The sequence below is a fragment of the Prosopis cineraria genome, unplaced genomic scaffold, assembly GCF_029017545.1.
Source record: "Prosopis cineraria cultivar Desert tree isolate PC_DT_omini unplaced genomic scaffold, ASM2901754v1 PC8, whole genome shotgun sequence".
Classification (NCBI taxonomy): domain Eukaryota; kingdom Viridiplantae; phylum Streptophyta; class Magnoliopsida; order Fabales; family Fabaceae; genus Prosopis; species Prosopis cineraria.
The window spans coordinates 16,767,162-16,788,042 of NW_026555339.1; the positions used below are offsets into that span (position 1 = coordinate 16,767,162).

The 20,881-nt window shown below is 29.4% G+C and overlaps 1 protein-coding gene across 1 annotated transcript; it reads right to left on the reverse strand.

The window, feature by feature from the left end:
- Positions 1-6,788: 6,788 nt before the first annotated feature.
- On the reverse strand, positions 6,789-15,346 carry LOC129318282 (FAD synthetase 2, chloroplastic-like). The gene is given in 6 exon segments (XM_054963008.1): positions 6,789-7,384; positions 7,387-7,449; positions 8,564-8,739; positions 10,811-10,946; positions 13,326-13,378; positions 15,035-15,346. Coding segments are annotated over 6 exon segments (1,110 nt in total). The 5' UTR covers positions 15,271-15,346; the 3' UTR covers positions 6,789-6,938.
- Positions 15,347-20,881: the final 5,535 nt, after the last annotated feature.

A 20,881-nucleotide genomic window follows, 5' to 3' on the forward strand; every position in this document is an offset into this window, starting at 1 on the left:
TATATGATTCACATGAGTTGTATATTTTAATTAACCTATAAATTAATTGGACACACATGAATATTGTATTGCCAATTCATGAATATCATGTTGTGCATCTATATATATTTGTTATACATGTTTTGTGTGACTTGTATATTTTAACTTACAAATCAACTAAACACACATGAACATTGTATATATTAAACAATTCCATGAATATTTTTGTACTATGGATGAAGTTTTTTCACAAGTTGAGTTTTCAAATTACACAAAGGGCAAAATTATACTTTCGCTCCCAAAAAATAACAACAAGAGCTCTTGAGTCTGAAGCACAATATTAGAATGTATTGGTCTAAAGTATAAATTTTTCTTTTTTTAGGGCTACAGTGCGATTTCCCAAAATTAAAATAGAACGCTTAACTAAAGCAATATTTTATTTCAGATAGACGCTACATATTTTGAAAATAAAAGTAAAGTTTATATAGTTTCAATAATTTTTTTAGAAAATGGTGTAATTTTCTTTTAAATTCTTGCTTGTATTCTAAGAAACCTCAACCTACGTACCCTTCTTGACCACGTTGTCCCCATCACACTAAAACCTAAAAGTGGATATATTCAAGTTTATTTGTGATGCTGTGCCCAATATGGTGATCAATAATAATTATAATATTGTTTAGAAATATTTTTGGTTGAATTAAAAACGACAAGGATGACTCATAAATAATGCACTGCATTATCAAACAATTGAGGCCGTGAGAAAAACGACATATGTATAGAGATTGTGAGGCCAATGTTGAAAGCCGGGATTTTGGGAATTCATTCATTAATTCCTTCCATGAATCACCTACGGAAATACAGAAAGTCATATTCCTTGCGTGGCAAATTATAAAACAATTTTAAAAAAAAATCAGCATTCTAAAATATAAACTACTTTAAAAAGATTAAAGTTTTATTAATAAATTTATTTTAATATTAGGAGAGAATAATCTTTTAAATGACACTTAAATTCTTTAAAAAATTAGCCTCATATTGGCTGTTGGTAGGTGTGAGCAAAAATGAACCAAACTGAAAATCAGATCAAATTTTTGTTATTTGATTCAATTTATTTAATTCTTCAGTTCGATTCAATTTTTTTTATAAAAATATTTTAGTTGATCGATTCGATTCATTTATTAATATTTAGAATTGAATAGAACAAAATTAACTAAATTATCATGTATATATATAATCTATTAATTTATAAATTATATTTAGTTTATTAATTACTTTAGTTTTATTTTACTCTTTTTAATATTATACTTAAATAAAAGTAAATATATAATTTGAGAAGTTGAAACCTAAATCCCTCATTAAAATAAGCTGCTATCACTTTACAAGCCCAATTTATATATAAGTCTTGTTTATTTTAGTAAAAAAAAAAAATTAGCCCAAGTCCAAGTAGTTCAACATGAAATCCAAACTAAATTAACTGACCAAATCAAATTGTCAAATTTAGGTTTGGTTCTTATTCAGTTTGATTACTTTGTTCTATTTAATTAGATTCATTTTTATCTTTGTTTGATTGATTAATTTTATATACTTTGCCATCAAATTGACTGATGTTCATCTCTAGCTATAGGGATATTTTGGGCAACAAGTAAAAGGTTTATTCAAATATTATCATATCTCTCTCTATTTAATTTATGCACTTCTTTCTTTTCAATTTATTAAATAAAGAATATTTTTAAATTTTATGTTTTTGTTTTGAAAAAAATAAAATTGCTAAGTATATTTAATAAGATTTATTGTTATATGAGATTTTGTTTAAAAATATTATAATTAATTTAGGACGGTCTATATGAGATGAGAATATTAAAGATTAACGGACGTGCGGTTAGTAGTTATCATAACAAACAAGAATAACTTAAAACTCTTCAAATAAAATTGTAGATTCCAACCTTACGTAGAGTCCGTCCCAATTTACTTGAAAGCTTAAGATGTGTGAGAAAAAAATATTTTATAAAATAATTTTTTTTCCAAGCTTTGTAATATATTAAATCTCAACCATTGAAGTTGAGATCTAACGGTGGAAAAGATAGGAGGAAAGAAGCCAATTCCAGCATAGTACTATATCCATTTTAATTTGTAAGATATGTTTAGATAAAACTAACTATACTAATAAAGAGGCATTAAATAAACTTTGCAATCTTATTTTCTCAAAATAAAACATTAAACTTTCAAAAATGGAAACTATTTGAGAATTTTTTTTTTAAAGAGAGATAGAATATGATAAGAAAGATAATATTAGAAAAGTATAGTCAATGAAATCTTATTTTTATCAATCAAAGTGTTTTATATTGTGAGATACTAAATCTTTTTAAAAGTATCTTATAAATTAATACAAAGAGAGTGTCCAGATTATTTTAAGAACTCAACTAAATGAATTGTCAACCAAACTGGCTAACAATTCAATTTAGACCAAAAATTTTTTTTTATGGTGAATCGAATTGAATAGAAGTTGAGTTACTATTCAATTATTAATGTCATTTCATATCTATTTTTAACTCTTAATACGTTATGGGAAATAATTTATAGTGTCAGGAGATCCCACCCCTTGTGTTTATAAAAATGAAATACAGTAAATTTATTTAATTTATTATATCTAAATTATATTTATTTATTTAATTACATTACTTGTTTGACTATTAGCCTATCCATAAAAAATGCCTTTCCAATTTACATTCGATTTGGTTTTTAAAACACTAACTCAAACTAGATTTGAAAAATAAGCCACAATTTTATAAATATCATATCTTCTTATAAATTACACAGACAAATTAGGCTCCATGAATTTGAATAAAGTCCAAGATGGCTTTCTATACTTTCTATATAATTCTGTATTGGTTGACTTCAGTTTTTCATTTGTCCCCTTCTTATAATTTTGTTTTACCCTTATTTGGATTAATCCAAACACTGAATTTATTTACTTATCTAATAAAAAATTGATGCTCCCTCCCTTTCTTTCTAATTGTCACCAATTTCAAAAAATTTATGTATCTGTTTATTTTTCATTTTAAAATTTTAAAATAACATTAATTACTATTTTCTAAACATATACTATGTGTGCTTATTATATTAGTCTTTTATAGTAAGAGTAAAAAAGTATTATTAAAAATACTTTTAAAATATGGAACAAAAATTTTACTTTAGAAAGACCAATATAATAAAATCAAAGGAGTACTCCATCCATTAAAAAATATAAGACATTTTTTGAGAGATTAAATATTTAAAAATATAAGGTAGTTTTAGTATTTTAGGTAAAATTATTATATTTTTTTCTAAAAGTGCGAATAACAAATAAATATTTTTATATTTATTTTATAGTTAAATATTATATTGAATAAAAGTAAATATCAAAATATAATATTAGTTTGAAGATAATTAAATACTTTATTTAAAGTTAAATTTAATTAAAAATATTTTACATTTTTCAGAGAAGAGAGTACTTATTTTTATTCAACTTCAGCTCTTTAGATATATTGTGCACTGATTTTGTTTGATGACTTCATTGAGCCTCCTTATGCCTTTAAAATATGAATTAATTGACATCAATTTAATTTGAATTTTTTAGATTAAAAAATAATAAAATATAATTTTTAATATTTCTCCTGTCAAAAAATTCAATACTAAAAAAAATAAAAACTTAAGCTGTATAAATTAAATTTAAATTATTTAAATTTTTCTTAATGATATTCTATTCATAACTATGAGAAATCCTTAGAGATAATTAAAAAAAAAAAAAAAGGCAGAGACTAGAGACCAAATCAATACAAAGGTGCAAAGCAGGTCCCATCAACTTTGGCATTATCCCAAACTTTCGGGTAAATTCAAATTTCAAAAAAGTGTGACACTCAAGCTTTTGTTTTTTGGTGGAAAAGCTTTTTTTTTTTTAAATTCAACATAAGAATCAATTAATCATGTCATGTCACTTTTGCCGACAAAATTTTTTTCTCTCTCAAGTTTTTTTAATATATATATATATATATATATATATAGACATATATCATTTTCTTTCCATGCAAGCATTAATTTTTGTCGTTTTCCATGTTTTGTAACTACCTGCGGTTAATGCAACAAAACCAGACACTGATAGAAAATATTTTTTTTAAAAAGTTTTCCTTGCAGGTTGCAGCTAAATTGATGCACCATGAATAATCTTAGATCCTACATCTTGATCCAATTGATAAAAATTTAACCAAATGATTCACTGATCATGGATTTAAATCTTTTATTGATAAGATAATTTTGTCGATAACAAACTTATAAGTATTTTTGTAAGTATGTTTAAATTTAAAAACATGTCCTATCTCAAAGTCAAACTTACCTATATTTAACAGTATAAAAAAATAAATACCTTGATATTTTATTTAAATTCTCTTTTCTTTACCAGCTACTTAAACTATCTTTTTTAATTCAAATCGATTAAAAGTCAAAATTATTCTTATTTAAAATATAAGTATTGGTATAAAAAGGAATTTATTAGCATGTAATTTATATTATGTTTCTAAAATGCTATTTAATTCAAAAAAATTCTGGCTTGACATGATGACCCTGGTCTCTTGTTAACCCAATACACATCTCATCTAAAATATTTTGTACAAAACATTTACCTAAACTTTGGCACTTCTTCGAAGTTTTTGACCAATTATTTTTTTTAGAGTTTAATAAAATAAGTAGGTAATGTAATTTAAAGTAATTTAATGAAAAATATTAAATTAAGCGATGTGTATTTTTTTTTGGTTTAAGGAAAGAAAGATATATTTAAAATAACTTTACATAATTTTAATATAGTTTCTAGAATTTTTTGTGTATTTTAGGCTGATTTTGTGGTGCCAGCAATTTGCACAAAATGGCAAAAAATTTGGGGATGACCGGATGAGTCTCGAAACGTATGGACCATCCCTATTTGGATTTAAATCTTCTAACATTGTATTTTTTTTTTAGTATTTTTTTCTCATTTTAGTATTATTTTTAAAATATAAAATATTTTTCTTTAAATAGGAAAATTCCATGAATTCACTTGATATCAATTTCAGAGAATTTAAAATTTTAAATCCTCCACATTTAATATCATTTTATTTTACATATTTACAAAATATTTGAGGTCAAAAAGAGGTCTTTCATGCATATCTTTTACATTTACACAGATTTAAACTCAAAATCATAATTGAGCAGTCATAATTCATTCTTCTATCCACACCAATTAACAGTGGCAACAAGCCTCCCTTAATTGAGAAAATTACATATGATGGGTATGAATTTTTAGATTTTGCACTTCTTTCCCTTTATATTATGCGTCCTTTTTTTTAATATTTTGAATGTTAAATTCATGTATTTCTTTCTCTAGACTCAAATTCAAAATTTTTAACACTCCAGCTCAAAGCCTAGTAATATAATAAATATATATAATTAATTTTTTTAATTATTACATTGCTTTTAAAATTAATAATTTTTGAAGAAAATCCTCCTAATCCAAGATCTTCGCTCCCATTGCATGTTGGTGATAATTTTTTATTTTATTCAATATAAAATATAAAATAAAGCTAATATTTTAGCATATCTTTTTCAAAAAATAAATTCTTATTAAAAATTTTAAATTCAAACTCTTCAAATCTAATTTAGACTGCCCAAATATCATTACAAAGAAAACGACCAATGCTGACCCCCGGAATTGATAGCCCTACGTACTCATCCACCTTTGTGACCCAAAGAAATACGGAATACCAAATAGAAATTGGTACGAGACAAAGTAATTTTGAATTCTTTTTCGTCTTTTTTGTATGGTTGAAGTTTATTATCAAATCTGTCTCATATATCGACTTATTTGATTCTATTTTCTATTTTTATCTTTTTAAAACTCTATAGATTGATTAAAGGATGAATGAATTATTTATTTTGTTAACATAATTGTCATTAATGAAATGCTAAAATATAATTTTGATCCTTTAACTTTATGAGATTTCAATTTAGTTCATTAATTTTATAAAATATCATTTCAATAATTCAATCTTTTAATTTTAATACCATTAATTTCAAATAATTATTCTGTGCTAATCATTATTATTTAAAAAAAATTAAACTTAATATGTCATATTTTGTCAATATTTAAGAATTTAATGCAAATTTTTGTGATGAAATTAATAGCCTTAGAGTTAAATGACTTAAAAGATTTTATAAAATTAAGAAACTAAAATTAAACTTTATATAAAGATAAATGACATTTTATAAAATTAAAGAACCAAAATTTTTTGTGATGAAATCAACATTTTAAAGTTAAATGATTAAAAAAACACTTCATAAAATTAAAAAATCAAAATAAAATTTTGTATAAAATTAAAGGACTAAAAATGTAAGAAAATATGTACTCTATCTTTTCTCTAATTTTGCAAAACAAGAAATAGCAAAACATTAAAAAAAAAAAGATGTTCTCATCTTTTAATTTTTCAGAACAACTTTTAACTCCCCCCCCCCAAAAAAAAAGATAATAAAAAACTCATTTCCAAAAGTTCAATCAAAATTTCCCCCCTTTTCAAAATAAAATATTGTTTTGAAAACAAGTAATCAAACGTGTTTGTATTTCTTGTTTTCTTGGTAATTGGTGGTCTACAGAGTATTATGATCGACGCTGCCAAGATGACATACAGGGCTTTTGGGTGGTCTAAACAATATAATAAATACAACAATATTCAGCACGTTCGATTAAACCACACTTGAAGCTTGACTAAACAAACAATTGAGTCACTTGAGCTTATCAAATAGATGCAGAGTGAAAGAAACAGGATGAACATTAAACCATAGCTACTTTGATCAGCTTCATGACATATAAAGCAGTTGAATCCCAATAATTTTGGGAATATGATACAACTATACCATAGCTAAGATCAAATTGAGCATAAAATGCTAAATTTTCAACAGCATCAAGAACTGGAACCAGCAAATTCAATTTGCAGCAACTGAAAATGTTGAGTCCTGACATTGTCACTCAGACCTAAGTCAGCTACTTCTACATGCACAAACTCGGTGTCAACAACTATTCTACACTGCACTACACTGTCTTGATCAAGGAAAAGATAACAATTCTCATATAAACCTTCCTTTGGTGCAAGATTCATCAAGCAGGATTTAGGAGCAGAAAACTTGAAATTACCAACACTAAATCCTTCTGGGTCAGTGGCCGTCAATACGACACGGTGTTGTCGACCTAGAAGCTCTGTGACATATCGCATATCCCCAACAGCAAGAGCCTGCCGGACACGGGTAGACGACACCTGTCCTTTCTCTTTTGGGTTGTTGGTACTAAAAGTTGCAGGGTTTTGATTCTTGTCCATAACAGACTTTATTACGTAAGCTTCCATACCATATCCTGACACAGCTTTACCAATTCTGATGCATCCCCAGCAGCTTTATACCCAAATCGGTAGTTCTCGCCTGCCACAAGCTCCATTAAAGGCGTTTATCTCAGTCTCATGAAGTAGATATGCAATATAAAACTGCAAAAAAACTGCACCTTACCACAATAGGAAAGATCGTGGTAATGTTATTTGAACAGACCCTAGATTTAGGTTTTAACTAGTACCTTCTCTTGTAAGTCCCACCTTGATTTCCTCATTACTTCTCTCAACAGACAAACCTTAAACTCCCTGCGAGTGAAATCTTGTGTGTGGACAGTGGTATTCAACAGAATATATACCACTGACGTGCTGCAAATTCTAAGGCCAAATAGGGCACTGCCACATAACATTAGTTTTGTGTGCAGGAATAACTCTGAAAGTACCGTTGTTCTTGCATTGCAGAATGGCCACAACACTAGGAATGAGTTGTTTGAAGTTTTTCTTCAGATTCAGATTGTCAAAAAAATTGAACTTATTGATTTATTATATTCACTAGTGAAGAAATAAAGATCATGGTTGTTTTCCTCATGATTCAATGTATTTTCTTAGAAAGAAATGCTAAATTTTTTGCAGTTCCTACACAACTTCAAATGACTTAGGGGCAAGGATCGTATCTCTTCCTACACAATAATTGTCATTCTACTATACTAAGTTGTCAATAAACCTTATAGTATTTATTTGTGTTGTGAGAAACTTGTGCGTAATTCTCCCTCGTGACTTTCCTAGTGTCATTTTCCCCCCTATTGTTTTCCTTCCCGCTTCTTTTGAGGTTTCTATCTTTTAGGAAGCTGTCTTGTCCCACTCTCCAGTAACACATTTTCTATTCAAAAACCTTCCCCCCTCAATTTCAAAAGACATAGGTTCCTCGAATATTTGGAGAAAGTACCAGACCCTTCAAATTACAAATGTAATATTGGACTCCGATGTTCATCTTATAAAGAACCAGACTTTGTAATAAGTAATAACAAATCCAGAAGTTTTTTTGGCCATTAACAGGTCCAGATTAGAACCACACTCAATCTATCAGAAAATATAATTACCTCTTATTCCAGTACTGGACTTTCCCTATACTACAAGAAATAGTATGCATGTAACCACATCAAATGCAGAAGAGAATGATGTTAGGATACAATATGGAAATGTTACTTTACCAGCAACAACTCCACGAACTCTGAGCTCTTTTGATAGCTTCTCAACAAATTGACGAGGACTGAGATGTCTCACCCTTGAAAACTCAACCTGGTACTCTTTTGGGACCATGTTACAACAATAAGGAGCCCAAGAAGACAGCACTCGCTTCCGGTCGCACTTGGCAACTACAGGAGCCCTGTTTAGGAAGTAATTAAAAAGATGGCCTATATTGTCTCTTTTCCCAATTACAACACATTCATTCATTACTCTAAAATCTGAAAGCCTACCATAACCAATGAGAAAAAAGGAAACTGCTCTTTAGCAAGGAGGACATTGCCCAAAAGATATTCATCGGAACTCAAAACATCTATAACCCAAATTATATATCTTTAATACATACCTATTGTCACAAGTTTCTCTAAATGAATACAAAAATGCCATTGCAATTGCATTGTTACTCAGACAGTGTGAAAGTTATTGCCAAGGCAGCTCTAGATAAGGGTTTGCAATGCTAATTAGAGGAAATAGATATTTTGCCGTTTGCACCATAACCAATTTGATAAAATCATCCAAATATCTATCAATTCAGTCTCCAATGCTGGAAGATAACTTCATTCCAAGAAATAAAACAAAGTTATTTTATCCTTTATACAATATGAAAAGATCAGGAACCAAACTTGTTCAACTCGTACCCAGTTATGGACCACAATGGCAGCTTCATCTGCATTTAAGTTAAAATATAAAAAACTCCCCTGAAGTTTGCATCATCTGTACAGAATCCCTTTCATCTTCAAAACTTGAGAATAAACTCCCTTAAAAGTTTCTTTTGTGTGCATATAAACACCCTTCTGTTAATCACTCTATTAAATGATAAACAGAAAAGTGCCATTTATAACATAATCAAATCATGTCGAATCTAACATGGAAATATGAACATTTTTATATCTACAAAGAGTCCATGAAACCCAGGGGGGCAGGTTCCCCCAAAGCACACTATATTAGCATCTGAATGTCTTCATCAACAAAATAAAGGAGACTCTTCCGTTCTCCAATTTTGGCACTCTGATCCATCTGGACCTTCACCCTCCATTCAATAATTTTGTCTCTTCCTTCTCCAATCCATCACTTTCTTGCTCCCAATTTACAAATTCTTCTCAACTTCCTTCACCAAGGCATCAGTTTGATTCTAGATGACCCTTGGAGTTTAGCTGAGTAGCAATTTCAGCATAAAGGGAAAGAAGAAACATGAAAAGAGGAAGTGAGGTCAAAATTCTGTAGGTATGCATGCCTCTACATGAAAACAAAAGCCAGTAAAATCTATTACAATAGGAACTAAAGGGTTCACTTCTATGATTAAAACAGCTGTTCTAAACTTGCAAGCAATATCACCAAGAATTTCTTATACAAATCAGTCTGGTAACACACTTTTTGGATATCTACCTGAAAGTTTCATTAATAGAAGGAAAGAGAGAAGAAATCGTAAACAGGAAAGCATGAAAGTGATGAAGTAGAGAAGAAAGATACAAAGTTATTGCATAGAGGGTGAAGGTCCAGATGGATTAAAGGGGCAAAAATGGAGAACTAAAGAGTCATCTCTGTTATGACAATGAAGACATTTTGATGCTAATGAAGTGCATTTTAGTAAAACCCTTTCTTTCTTTCTTTGGTTTTTTTTTTTTAATGGACTCTTAGGTGACTTGAATAAATATTAAAAATTGTTTATATTCCCATGGTAGATGCCACAAGGTTTTTATCATGTCTGAAGTGGCACTTATCTGTTAATGATTCAACGAAGTTATTAACAGAATGGTGATATGTGCATACCAAATGAAAGTTCAAGGGAGTTCATCAAGATTTCATGGTCAAGGGAATCATGTGCAGATGATTTCAAGCTGAGCGGAGTTCTTTATATTTTAGCCGAGTTTATACTATTTCCACTAATCATTCAAAATACAGTAGTGGTGGTTGAGAACATTCTCAAGAATTAGATATTTGTTAGTCCACATACAAGAAAGATTTTGGAATGCTAGTATTAGCTAGGTAACATGTAAACATTCGCCCACTTCCAAACAGACAGAGAACAATGGCTAACTAGATATTTGATCTAGTCCATGTAGCAAAATTTTCTTGTTCTCAATTGTAAAGTTATAACTACCAATTGAAAGTGTAAGATTGTGCAACTGGAACAACCAAGCATATTTCAAGTTATATAAACTGATAAAAGAAACCTTTAAACGGATTTAACAGAATATTGTACTGGATCATACCTTTGTTCCCAGCCAAGTACTTCAGCCATTCCAGCAAATGATAAAAGAAATGGAGGCCCAGCCCTTGATGCTTGAATGGCAAGCTCTCGATGACCAATGTGCAATGCATCAAACTTTCCCAATGCTACAACTCCTCCTGGAAATGATCATGATAGGTTCATATAAATGTTATTAAGATATTGAGATAGAGTTATATAAAACATATATAAAACATGTAGCCAATAGTAAAAATTTGCATGTAATGGATGAACAGGGGGGGGAATGGAGGGGTTGGAGGAAGGAAACCACATTTGCATATAATTGTAACTTAAGATTCCAACTATTCTCAAAAGAGTAATGTAGCATTCCCAAATCTGGTACAACTCAAAGCACTTGCTTAATTGACAGCTACAATTGGCTAAAATATTTTATTGGAACAAAATAGTCACAAGCATGAGTGATATGTTTTATGCAATTAACTCTTACAATTTTCAGTCCTAGAGAGTAATAATAAGAAAAATGTATTAGCTGAGCTGAGGACCCAACTACAAGGGCCATTTTAGTATATCCTAGTCCTTTGATCAACTTTAAAAGTACAGAGAATGTTCAAGCAAGTTGATAAGCAGTAGCACAAACCATTAAAGCAATAATAAGCTGCTGACCCACCCTCACATCCCTTCATTTTTGAATTAAAAGCCAGCAAGTAATACAAAAATGAAAAACTAAAAACAAGGCTAGGTGATGTAACGCACACTCACACTTGCTCAAATTCAAAGAGAGGGAGAGACTAGGGAGAAAAACTGAAACTGAAATGGAGAGAGAAGAGAATGGAGAACAGAACAGTAGAGGAAGCAAGAGAGAGGGAGAGGAGATAACACAAAAGCAACTTATTTCGTTCTAGAATAATATTGCTCATATTTTGTGTCACTAGGTCAATTTGTTTTAGCTAACAAGTGAATAGGCACAACAGTACGCATGCGTTGGCTTAAACTCAGAATAAAAAGGTTCAACAGAACCATCTATTATTGCTAAACCATCATTACAGAATCTAACCAACAAAAGCAGTATAAATTATTTATTCTACATTTGATTTCCCTATTTCAATACAGATCGCTAACATTATCAAAGAAAACAATTCCCTAAAATGTAGGTAATTCTGATAATTTCGAAAATTATCATGATATAAATCATTATACTTAAACAAAAGCAGTGATGGCATCAAATTATTTCCACAATAGTACAATGCTTAATGGTGAGTAGCTAGAAAGAATCGCTGCTAATTATTGGTAATCTGAAGGCCAAAACAGAGCAGACATCAAGGCCAAAACAGCAATATAAGAGATTGACAGAAGTAGAAACACAGAAGTGATTAAAGAAAAGAAAGCACATAAAACTCCCAAGCTTTAAAGAGACTAGGATCTGTCCTGCATTCCCTGTCGATTTCTCCTTAACAACCCTTCAAAAAGAATATATTTTTTCTTTAAGAGAGAGAGAGAGAGAGAGAGAGAGAAACAAAACTATGGCAGATGGCTAGCTAATCCCTGACTGCCTTCCCTTTGACACTTTGAAAATGTGTCATGACACAATTTATTAATTCACTTCCCACAGACCTCTTTCACTTCATCTTTTCATTCTTCCAACAACTGATTTTAGGCATAGGCCCATTATAGTCATAACATCACCATATGCTTGTAAGAATTCCTATAACCAGGGTAGGCCCTGTGCATTTACAGTGTCCAAGATAAACTACATTGTTCACAACTTATAAATAGTATGGCTTCCCACAGCTTTCATAGATATATTGATGATATTGATATTGATTAAAGCCCAAATACAACAATCAGTTTTCTTCTTTCAAGGACAAGATAAACATTACAAATTTCTTGCTAAATGGGAGGTTTACCAACTACGCCCAACTAAAAGAAGCATGCAATAAATTGCAATCTTCTGCCATCCTACATGGAGTACTGGCTATGAAAATTTCAAGGTTCAATGCTTCAAAGAGGCAACAAAGTGCTTTGGAAATTTCCCTTGAGTTTCTTGCTCGGCTCATGACATCATGAGTAATTGTTTCATCAAATGGATAATCCTAGCCACATTAAGAAAAGTGGTTTCCTAACAAGGAATAGATAAACTTCTGACATTCGCAAGAAGAGTAAGACAATCAGATGCTAAAAAAATTGAGCATACAAGCAAGCTTGCAAGCATGTAACTAAGGATTCTGCATGTCTTTCTTTAGACCCCTACATCACTTATGTAGCCAAAGGGGCCAGTAAGTGAAAAGCCTAAGGATTTACAAGATGTAAAGGAACAGACACTAAACTAAAAGATACAAAAAGTCCACAGGGATGCTTTCTGGCAAGAAATGATTACTGCAAGCCAAACCCCAACAAACCAATAAACTTCATCATCAAACATAACTCTTCTGTCCAGAAGATATGGTGGAAAATTAAGGAATAAAAAAATAATTATCTATAAGGTCGTACATGTGGGGGAGAAATGGCAAAAGAAGAATACAGTGAGAGTGACTAAAAACCTGCTATTGGTGATAATCCATCGGAGATAACTTCTTGATCATCCTCTCTTTGGCTTTGCCCAAAAAAAAAAAAGGGAATCAGAATCTTGATTAAAAAAGAAGAAAAGGAAAGGACAACATGCAATAAAAAAATTAAAAGGGGGGAAATCAGGGAACATGTAAATTGATTACTTGATCAGTAATCAGAGCTCCTGCCCAGCAGTTTAAACCTCAAATATGAACAACTAAATGTGCAAAAGCTTACGATAAATCACCTCTTTCAAATTCACACAAACAATGTGAGGGCTCTGAACTACTGGGCTACAAGAACAGTCTCCACCGAAGATAGATAGCAGGTGAATAATTGGAATTTGTAACTCTATCATACATAATTGGAGCCCAAGAGTATTTCTTCCTGATTATTTGCATCAACATTACTTTTCCTTCATCAGAAAAGGGTGTGCTGATCACCCGGCAAATTTGAAACAAGAAAATAATGATAGTACCAAGAAAAGTTTAAAAAGTATTGCTGTGCGAATGCTGCCCGAATGTCATTAGCTGTCTTTTCAGAGGGATTAGCGCAAAACAATTTGATTAAAAAAAAAGTTGAAGTTCCTGTGAAGTGCTTAATCAGTTAATCTAAGAGCAACAAGTAACCACCATTAATGATTTGTGTAAGAACTCTCCTTCAAATTCCCAAAACACCTCATTCTCCATGTCTTACTTCTTTCAGTTCAAAGACTCTGCTGCATATGTATTCTGAAATTTATTCCACTACTTTTCCCTCTGAACTTCCACCCTCTTTTACTAAGTACAACCTTCATTGGAAAGCAACATCCACACAAGGAATTAACAGCCCTGTTATGAAACACCCTTCTCAGGAGACAACTGGACAAAGAGAGAGTGAAGGGCCTTCATTAATGGTGTCCAGAAAGTTATAAACCTGACCGTAGGTAAACAGTCTCTGCTGTGGTTAGGTGCATTTGGTTTGAAAGGAATGCTAGAGATTGTAATAATGCATTGCCGACTCTAAATACCTTATAGTAAAGGCTGTGCTTACATCTCTTGATTCCCTTCACTGTTTTGTTTGAATCACTTTGAATGAAACTAGGGATTAAAGGGCTTTGATATTTTTAAAGTTTGTTTTTTTTCTTTCCTTTTCTGGGTTTTCTTTATAGAAGGTTGTCCTATCCTCCTCTCTTGTAATTCTCTTCATATCTAATGAAGCCTATTTCTCTGTCAAAAAAGAACTGGGCAACCAGAGATTGATGAACTGATGATCAGGGAAGTTGGTTCTGGATCAATGCCTACCCATGAGTTTCATTCTGCTAACGTTAAGTGAAAAAGTAACAACCCTCTCAAAATTTTTGTTCATTAAAAGTACTCTGCTCTCGATGATGCTACGTAGAAGTCTCTGCGGCAGCTATATCAGAATTATTCATCTCAAATCTTTGAAAGTAAGGGCTGTTTTGGGATGCGTCGGAGTTAATAAGTAGATAAGTTAGTTAAGCAGTTGAGTAAATTGCTTAGACCGTTATTCAGACACGGATTACAAAAGAGTGAATCTGATTATAAGCAGTCATGAGTTGCCTTGGAACTTTATTCACATGTACCAGGTTCCAACCAAATTTCAAAAAATTAAAAACGACTGTTTTTTTAACAACAGACAAACTTCACAAAAGAGCATAACCCACGGAAAAAAAAAAAATTGATCATAGGGAAGAAAGAACCTGAAACAATCAAAAGACTCGGATGGAATGCTGGAATAACAAGATGATGACGATGACGACGAAGATGAAGACAGTCTGATTTGCTTTTCAAGACATGGCAGAGAAGAATTCAGAGGCGATGGGAAGGAAAGCTGTACAATTTGGGAACTGTAGTAACGAAATCTGCAGCTCAAGTGGAAACGGAGGTCGCATTCTCGGAGATGATGTGAAATTCGAGAGCCACCACCAAGCAACATTGGAGGCTCTCTGCTTCACTCAACTTCTGTTGCATCCGAAACCTGCGCTTCCCTTCTCTATTTGCTTCTTCCTTGAAATGGCGTCGTTTTAATTAAAATAACCCTCAGCCGTAAATCTCGGACGCAATCATAGCCGTCCACTCAATTTAACCTGAAAACCAGCTCTTCCTAGCTTTGAATGCTAAAGAAGTCAATATCGATTATATTTACCTCTAATATCCAACTGCTGCTGCATTGTAAGATTAATGTTTTATCTAGCAATAACTCTTATTTGCTATTGTTTTTGGTGACCCAATTCCTTAAAATTGTCAATTAATTTGGCAATTTTAACTCTTATCTCTCAGGTGATGACAAGTATGGTGACAATGGAAAAAAATAATTGGAGATCAATAAAACATTTTAGGCATCGCATCAATTCCTTCAACCTTGAATTAAATTTCTATGATGGTAGATTTTCTAAACTTTTCAATGATGATGGGGTTTGTCAATTAATTTAAAAGATTTAGTAACTCCTAAAAGAGAACAAAAATTTTCATTTTATTAAAGAATATGAACTGGGAAAGTAAGGGAAAATATTAAGAAAATGACAAATGATAAAGTCAATAGACCTAATTGTATTCCTATTGAAATGTAAAAATGTTTGGATGAAGAAAGGGTGCGGTGGTTAATTAAGTTATTTAATGAGATTTACAGTTCAAGAGAATGTCTAATAATTGGGAAGAGAAGTACCTTAGTTCTTATTTACAAAAATAAAGGAGATATTCATAATTGTGTTAACTACAAAGAGATTAAATTTATAAGTCATGCTATGAAATTATGGGAACGAGTGATTGAACATAGATTGAGATTGGAAACTGATATTTATGAGAATTAGTTTGGCTTCATGCCAGATAGGGCGATTACAGAAGTGATTTATCTACTAAGGAGATTGATGGAAAATTATCGATGTAAAGGTAAATATTTACATATGATTTTTATTGATTTAGAAAAAGTTTATGATTGTATATCGAGAGAAGTACTTTGAAAGGCATTAGAAAAGAAGAGTGTTTGGGATGCCTATATTCGAGCTATACAAGACATGCATGAGGGGACAACAACTAGTATAAGAATTGGTGGTGAAATAAAAGACTTTCCTATAAAGATTGGATTGCATTAAGGATCATCTTTGAGTCCTTATTTATTTGATCTAGTCTTAAATATTTTGATTGAGCATATTCAAGAGAAAGTCCCTAAATGCATACTTTTTGCGGATGATATAATTCTTATTGTGAAGAAAGAAAAGATTAATTGTAAATTTGAGTTATGGAGAAAGACATTAGAGTCAAAAAGTTTTCGCCTGCGTAAGAGTAAAATAGAATATCTACATTGTAATTTTAATAAAGGGTCAGCAAGTAGTAACTTAGAAGTGAAATTGGGTGATCAGATCATACCTCAAGTAGAAAAGTTTAGATATTTAAGAGCCATTATTCAACATAATGGAAAAGTTGATGGAAATATTGTACATAGGATACAAGTTGGGTGGTTTAATTAGAGAAATACTAAAGAAATTATTTGCGATCGTAAGGTACCCAATAAATTTAAAGGAAAGTTTTATTAAACTGTTATAAGACCATCAATATTATATGGTAGTGAATGTTGGGCTTTGATGGGACAAGATCATACAGTTGGAGTAGCAGAAATGAGAATATTGAGATGGATGTACAGATATATATATATATATATATATATGTATAAAGACAAAAATTTGAAATGATCAAATACGGGAAAAAGTGAGTGTTGCACTTATTGAAAGAAAAATGGCAAAAAATCATTTGAGGTGGTTTAGATATGTACAAAAAAGATGACATAAGACACCTATGAGAAAATTAAAAAAGATGACTTTGGGCCTTGTTAAAAATGATAGAGGAAAACTGAATAGAACATTTTTGGAGGTTGTTGAGTGAGACCTTTTAATGAACAATATTTTTAAAAGCTTAATAAATAATAAAGTACAATGACATTATATAATCTATATAGCTGGCTCCACATAATAGGATAAGGTTTGTTGTTGTTATTGTTGATAGATTTACCTTGAAGAAAAGCAATATTTTTTTTTAAAAAAATTGATTGGATTTTCTGTAACTCAGAGTGAAGAGTTAAGTTTCATTGAATTAGTACTTACCATCTGCTTAAATGTAGTTCTGATCATCATCTTGTTAGAATTCAACTTGATTACAAGGATTATCAAAAGCACCATAAAAACCCCTTTAAGCGTTATGCCCACTTAAATGCTTGAGGAATCTTTCCAATTATTGGTCAAAGAATCGTGTCGTGATAATGATTGGAACGAGGGAGTGAAAATTTTCTAATTCCACTTTTCTTTGGAGCAAGAAAAATCTTAGTAGCATGTCTTTTAAACAGAAAGAATTTTGCGAAGACGGAAAGGAATTGATAAAAATAGAAATAATAAAGATAATTACTTCCAAAAAAATTGAAAAAATTATAACAAGAAATCTTGACAAACATATTAAAATTTCACTATTTCATGAAGAGGTCTAGAAGCTTCCCTTTACACCTTTACTTTATCTTTTCTGACCACCTGGAGAAGTAGACTAAAAAAGATAAGGATGAATATTATCTAAGATATTTTTATATTCCATACATATTATTTGAATTTTATTTTTTAATTAATACTGGTAAAAACATGATTAACGAACCATTACTCCAATCAATTATGTTTATAACAACATTGTTTCATAGTATTATACATAACTAGTATGGTAATTGTGTAATGCACGGTGTATTTTTATAATTTAAAATAATTTTATTTTGGAATGTTAATAAATACAAATGAAAAGAGTTTACATAAAATAAATTACAATATTAATTAATAAAATGAGTGTAGAATTATAAAAATAAAATTAAAAAATTCATCATGAATCTTCAAATACTCAAAATCATGGTGGCCTCTTTTTTCATACCTTTCACTTCTTTTCTTTGACTTATCTACCAATGTTCTTTATTTTGTTTTGTTTTCACTCTAATAGGAAAGCTACCATAGTTGATCAAGTCTAACACCCCACAATTATTGAAATATCTTTTTTGTAAATGACAATATACTTTATTATTTTTATTGTGTTGATATTGTAATTTTTTTTTCCTTTATCATTTGTAGGTTTATCTAATAATTAGATAGTTTGTAATATTTTTCTCACATATAATCCATGACAAATTAAGATTATAAGGTAAATATAAAAATTGCATGGCTCCATCTTTTCTATTAAATCATGTGAGGGTAGAAATTTTTTTGAAGCACTATAATTTTTATGATTTATAAATATCAACAAATAAACATTAATATATATTGAAAATTTAATTTTCAACACAAATATCAATATTTTCAAATCTTGTAATTGAGATATTATAATATAAAATATCATCAAGATCAAAACACAAATTTGATGGTTAAGTCATTATCTTTAAATACAAATTATATATAATTTTAAAATTTAAATTTTGATTAATTCATTTGACATTTATAATTCAAATAAAAATTAAAATTAAACATAGATCATTAAAATATCATTTCAAATTAAGAAATTTGGATCACTATGAGTAAATTATTATGAGTACGCTTTTCAAAAAAAAAAGATTTATAAAGAGATGCCCAAGAGCCAAGATATATGAAGAATAGAAAAAAAATTACTCTGCGTTGATGTGAAGAACCATGTCAATATATATCTTCCTCTTCATTTAATTTTAATATACCTGCAGAGTTGTAAAATAATTAACAAATCATCATATAATTTATAATAAATATTCCAAAACTAAAAATTAAATTCTATGAAACCATAATTTCACGAAAATAGATTATAGTAAGTTTTTTCAGTTCTATTGCTTATGAAAGACAAATTTAGAATGATGGAGGAAAATTCAATAAAAAAAATTACAAAATGTACGCTTATGTGCAATTACCTGGTATCTACCATGAATATGAAATATATCAAAAATTGAATTGCTCTTTTGATATCTACAAACACATAACAACCTCATCACACCATTGATTAGGAATGAAAAATCATCATAAAAGATGATACAAGGGGTGAGAGGGCATTGGTGACAAAGGGAGAAGCCAGAGATAATGAGAGTTTTGTGATTTTGCTTGTCTTGATGAGGGAATAGAGCAATTGAATGATATTAGGATTGAAAGAAAATCTCGTATGCTTTATAACTGCTCAATGTGATTGTGTATTTGTGTAATTAAAATTTTAAAACTAAAAATAAAAAAAATTATGAGAAGTTATGATGATAGGAGAGTGGGAGAGAAATGAAAGAAAATAAGAATTAAAATAACTCATTTAATTTTTAATATAATACTTTTTAAATATTTAAGAAGATTTGATAGAAAATCTAATGTGCATGCTGAAATTGTATATTTTAGGTGGTGAAAAAGTTGGAAAGTTATGATAATGGATAAAATTATTGGAGAGAAAATTTAGGGATAAAAGGAAGTGATTTCTACAATTTAAGATAATATTATTATCATCTATAAAAAAAATTTGGTATTATGTAAAAAATTATTTTTAGAAATTAATGTTGACATGGATAACTTATAAATATTTTATTAATTCATACATTTATCATTCAGTTTTTATCTGTGTATTTATATAATTTAATTTTCAAAAAATCAGTTAAATTATTATTCATAGAATTGTCATACCAATTCAAAATTATTCACGAAATGATAATACTCAAAAAGTTATATCTGAGATTATGAGAGAGAATATTAAAGATAAAATTTTTAGAAATAAAATTTTAAATTGTGAAATAGTTGGAAAATTATATTTGAGATTTTAAAATCAGGAGAGAAGTTACATTTTCAAATTATAATCTTATAAATTAGAAAAAATATTTTTTAAAATTAATAATGATGTAAAAAGCATGGAATTGCAATATTTAAAAAAAATCCTTCGTGTCAAACTTGAAAAAGTGTTTCTTATTTATCTATTATATATATATATATATATATTCTCACCAAATTTTACGTGAATCATAGATCTAAAAAATTATTAAAATGATAAAATAATTTAAATAACTATCCATATTTAAATTTAATTACATGCATGAATTTTAAAATCACAAATTAAATCGTAGAGTAAGAAAGTTATCAGAATAATAAGATACTAAATAGCTAACCATATCTAAAAGAGGAATCGTGGGGTTGAAAAATTATTAGATCATGAGTTAAGAAATTACTGAAATGAATAATCTAAATAACTATCTATATTTAAATTTAATTATATGCATGAATTAAAAAAATAAAAAACTAAATTGTAGAGCAAAAAAGTTATTAAAATGATTGAATACTGAATAACTAACTATATCTAAAAAAAATTATGAAATTAGAAAATTATTAGATCATGTGATAAGAAGTTATTAAAATGAAGGAATAAAAATAAATTATATTCATGAGTTAAAAATAATTTTGTAAATGAAATCTTACGTGATTTTCTAAAATTGTAGTATTTAAAGAAAATAACACTTGTCATCCATAGAGATATGCTTGTTATTCTTCTATTATATATATATATATATATATAGATAAAAACCCCCTGTAACAAGGATCCACATG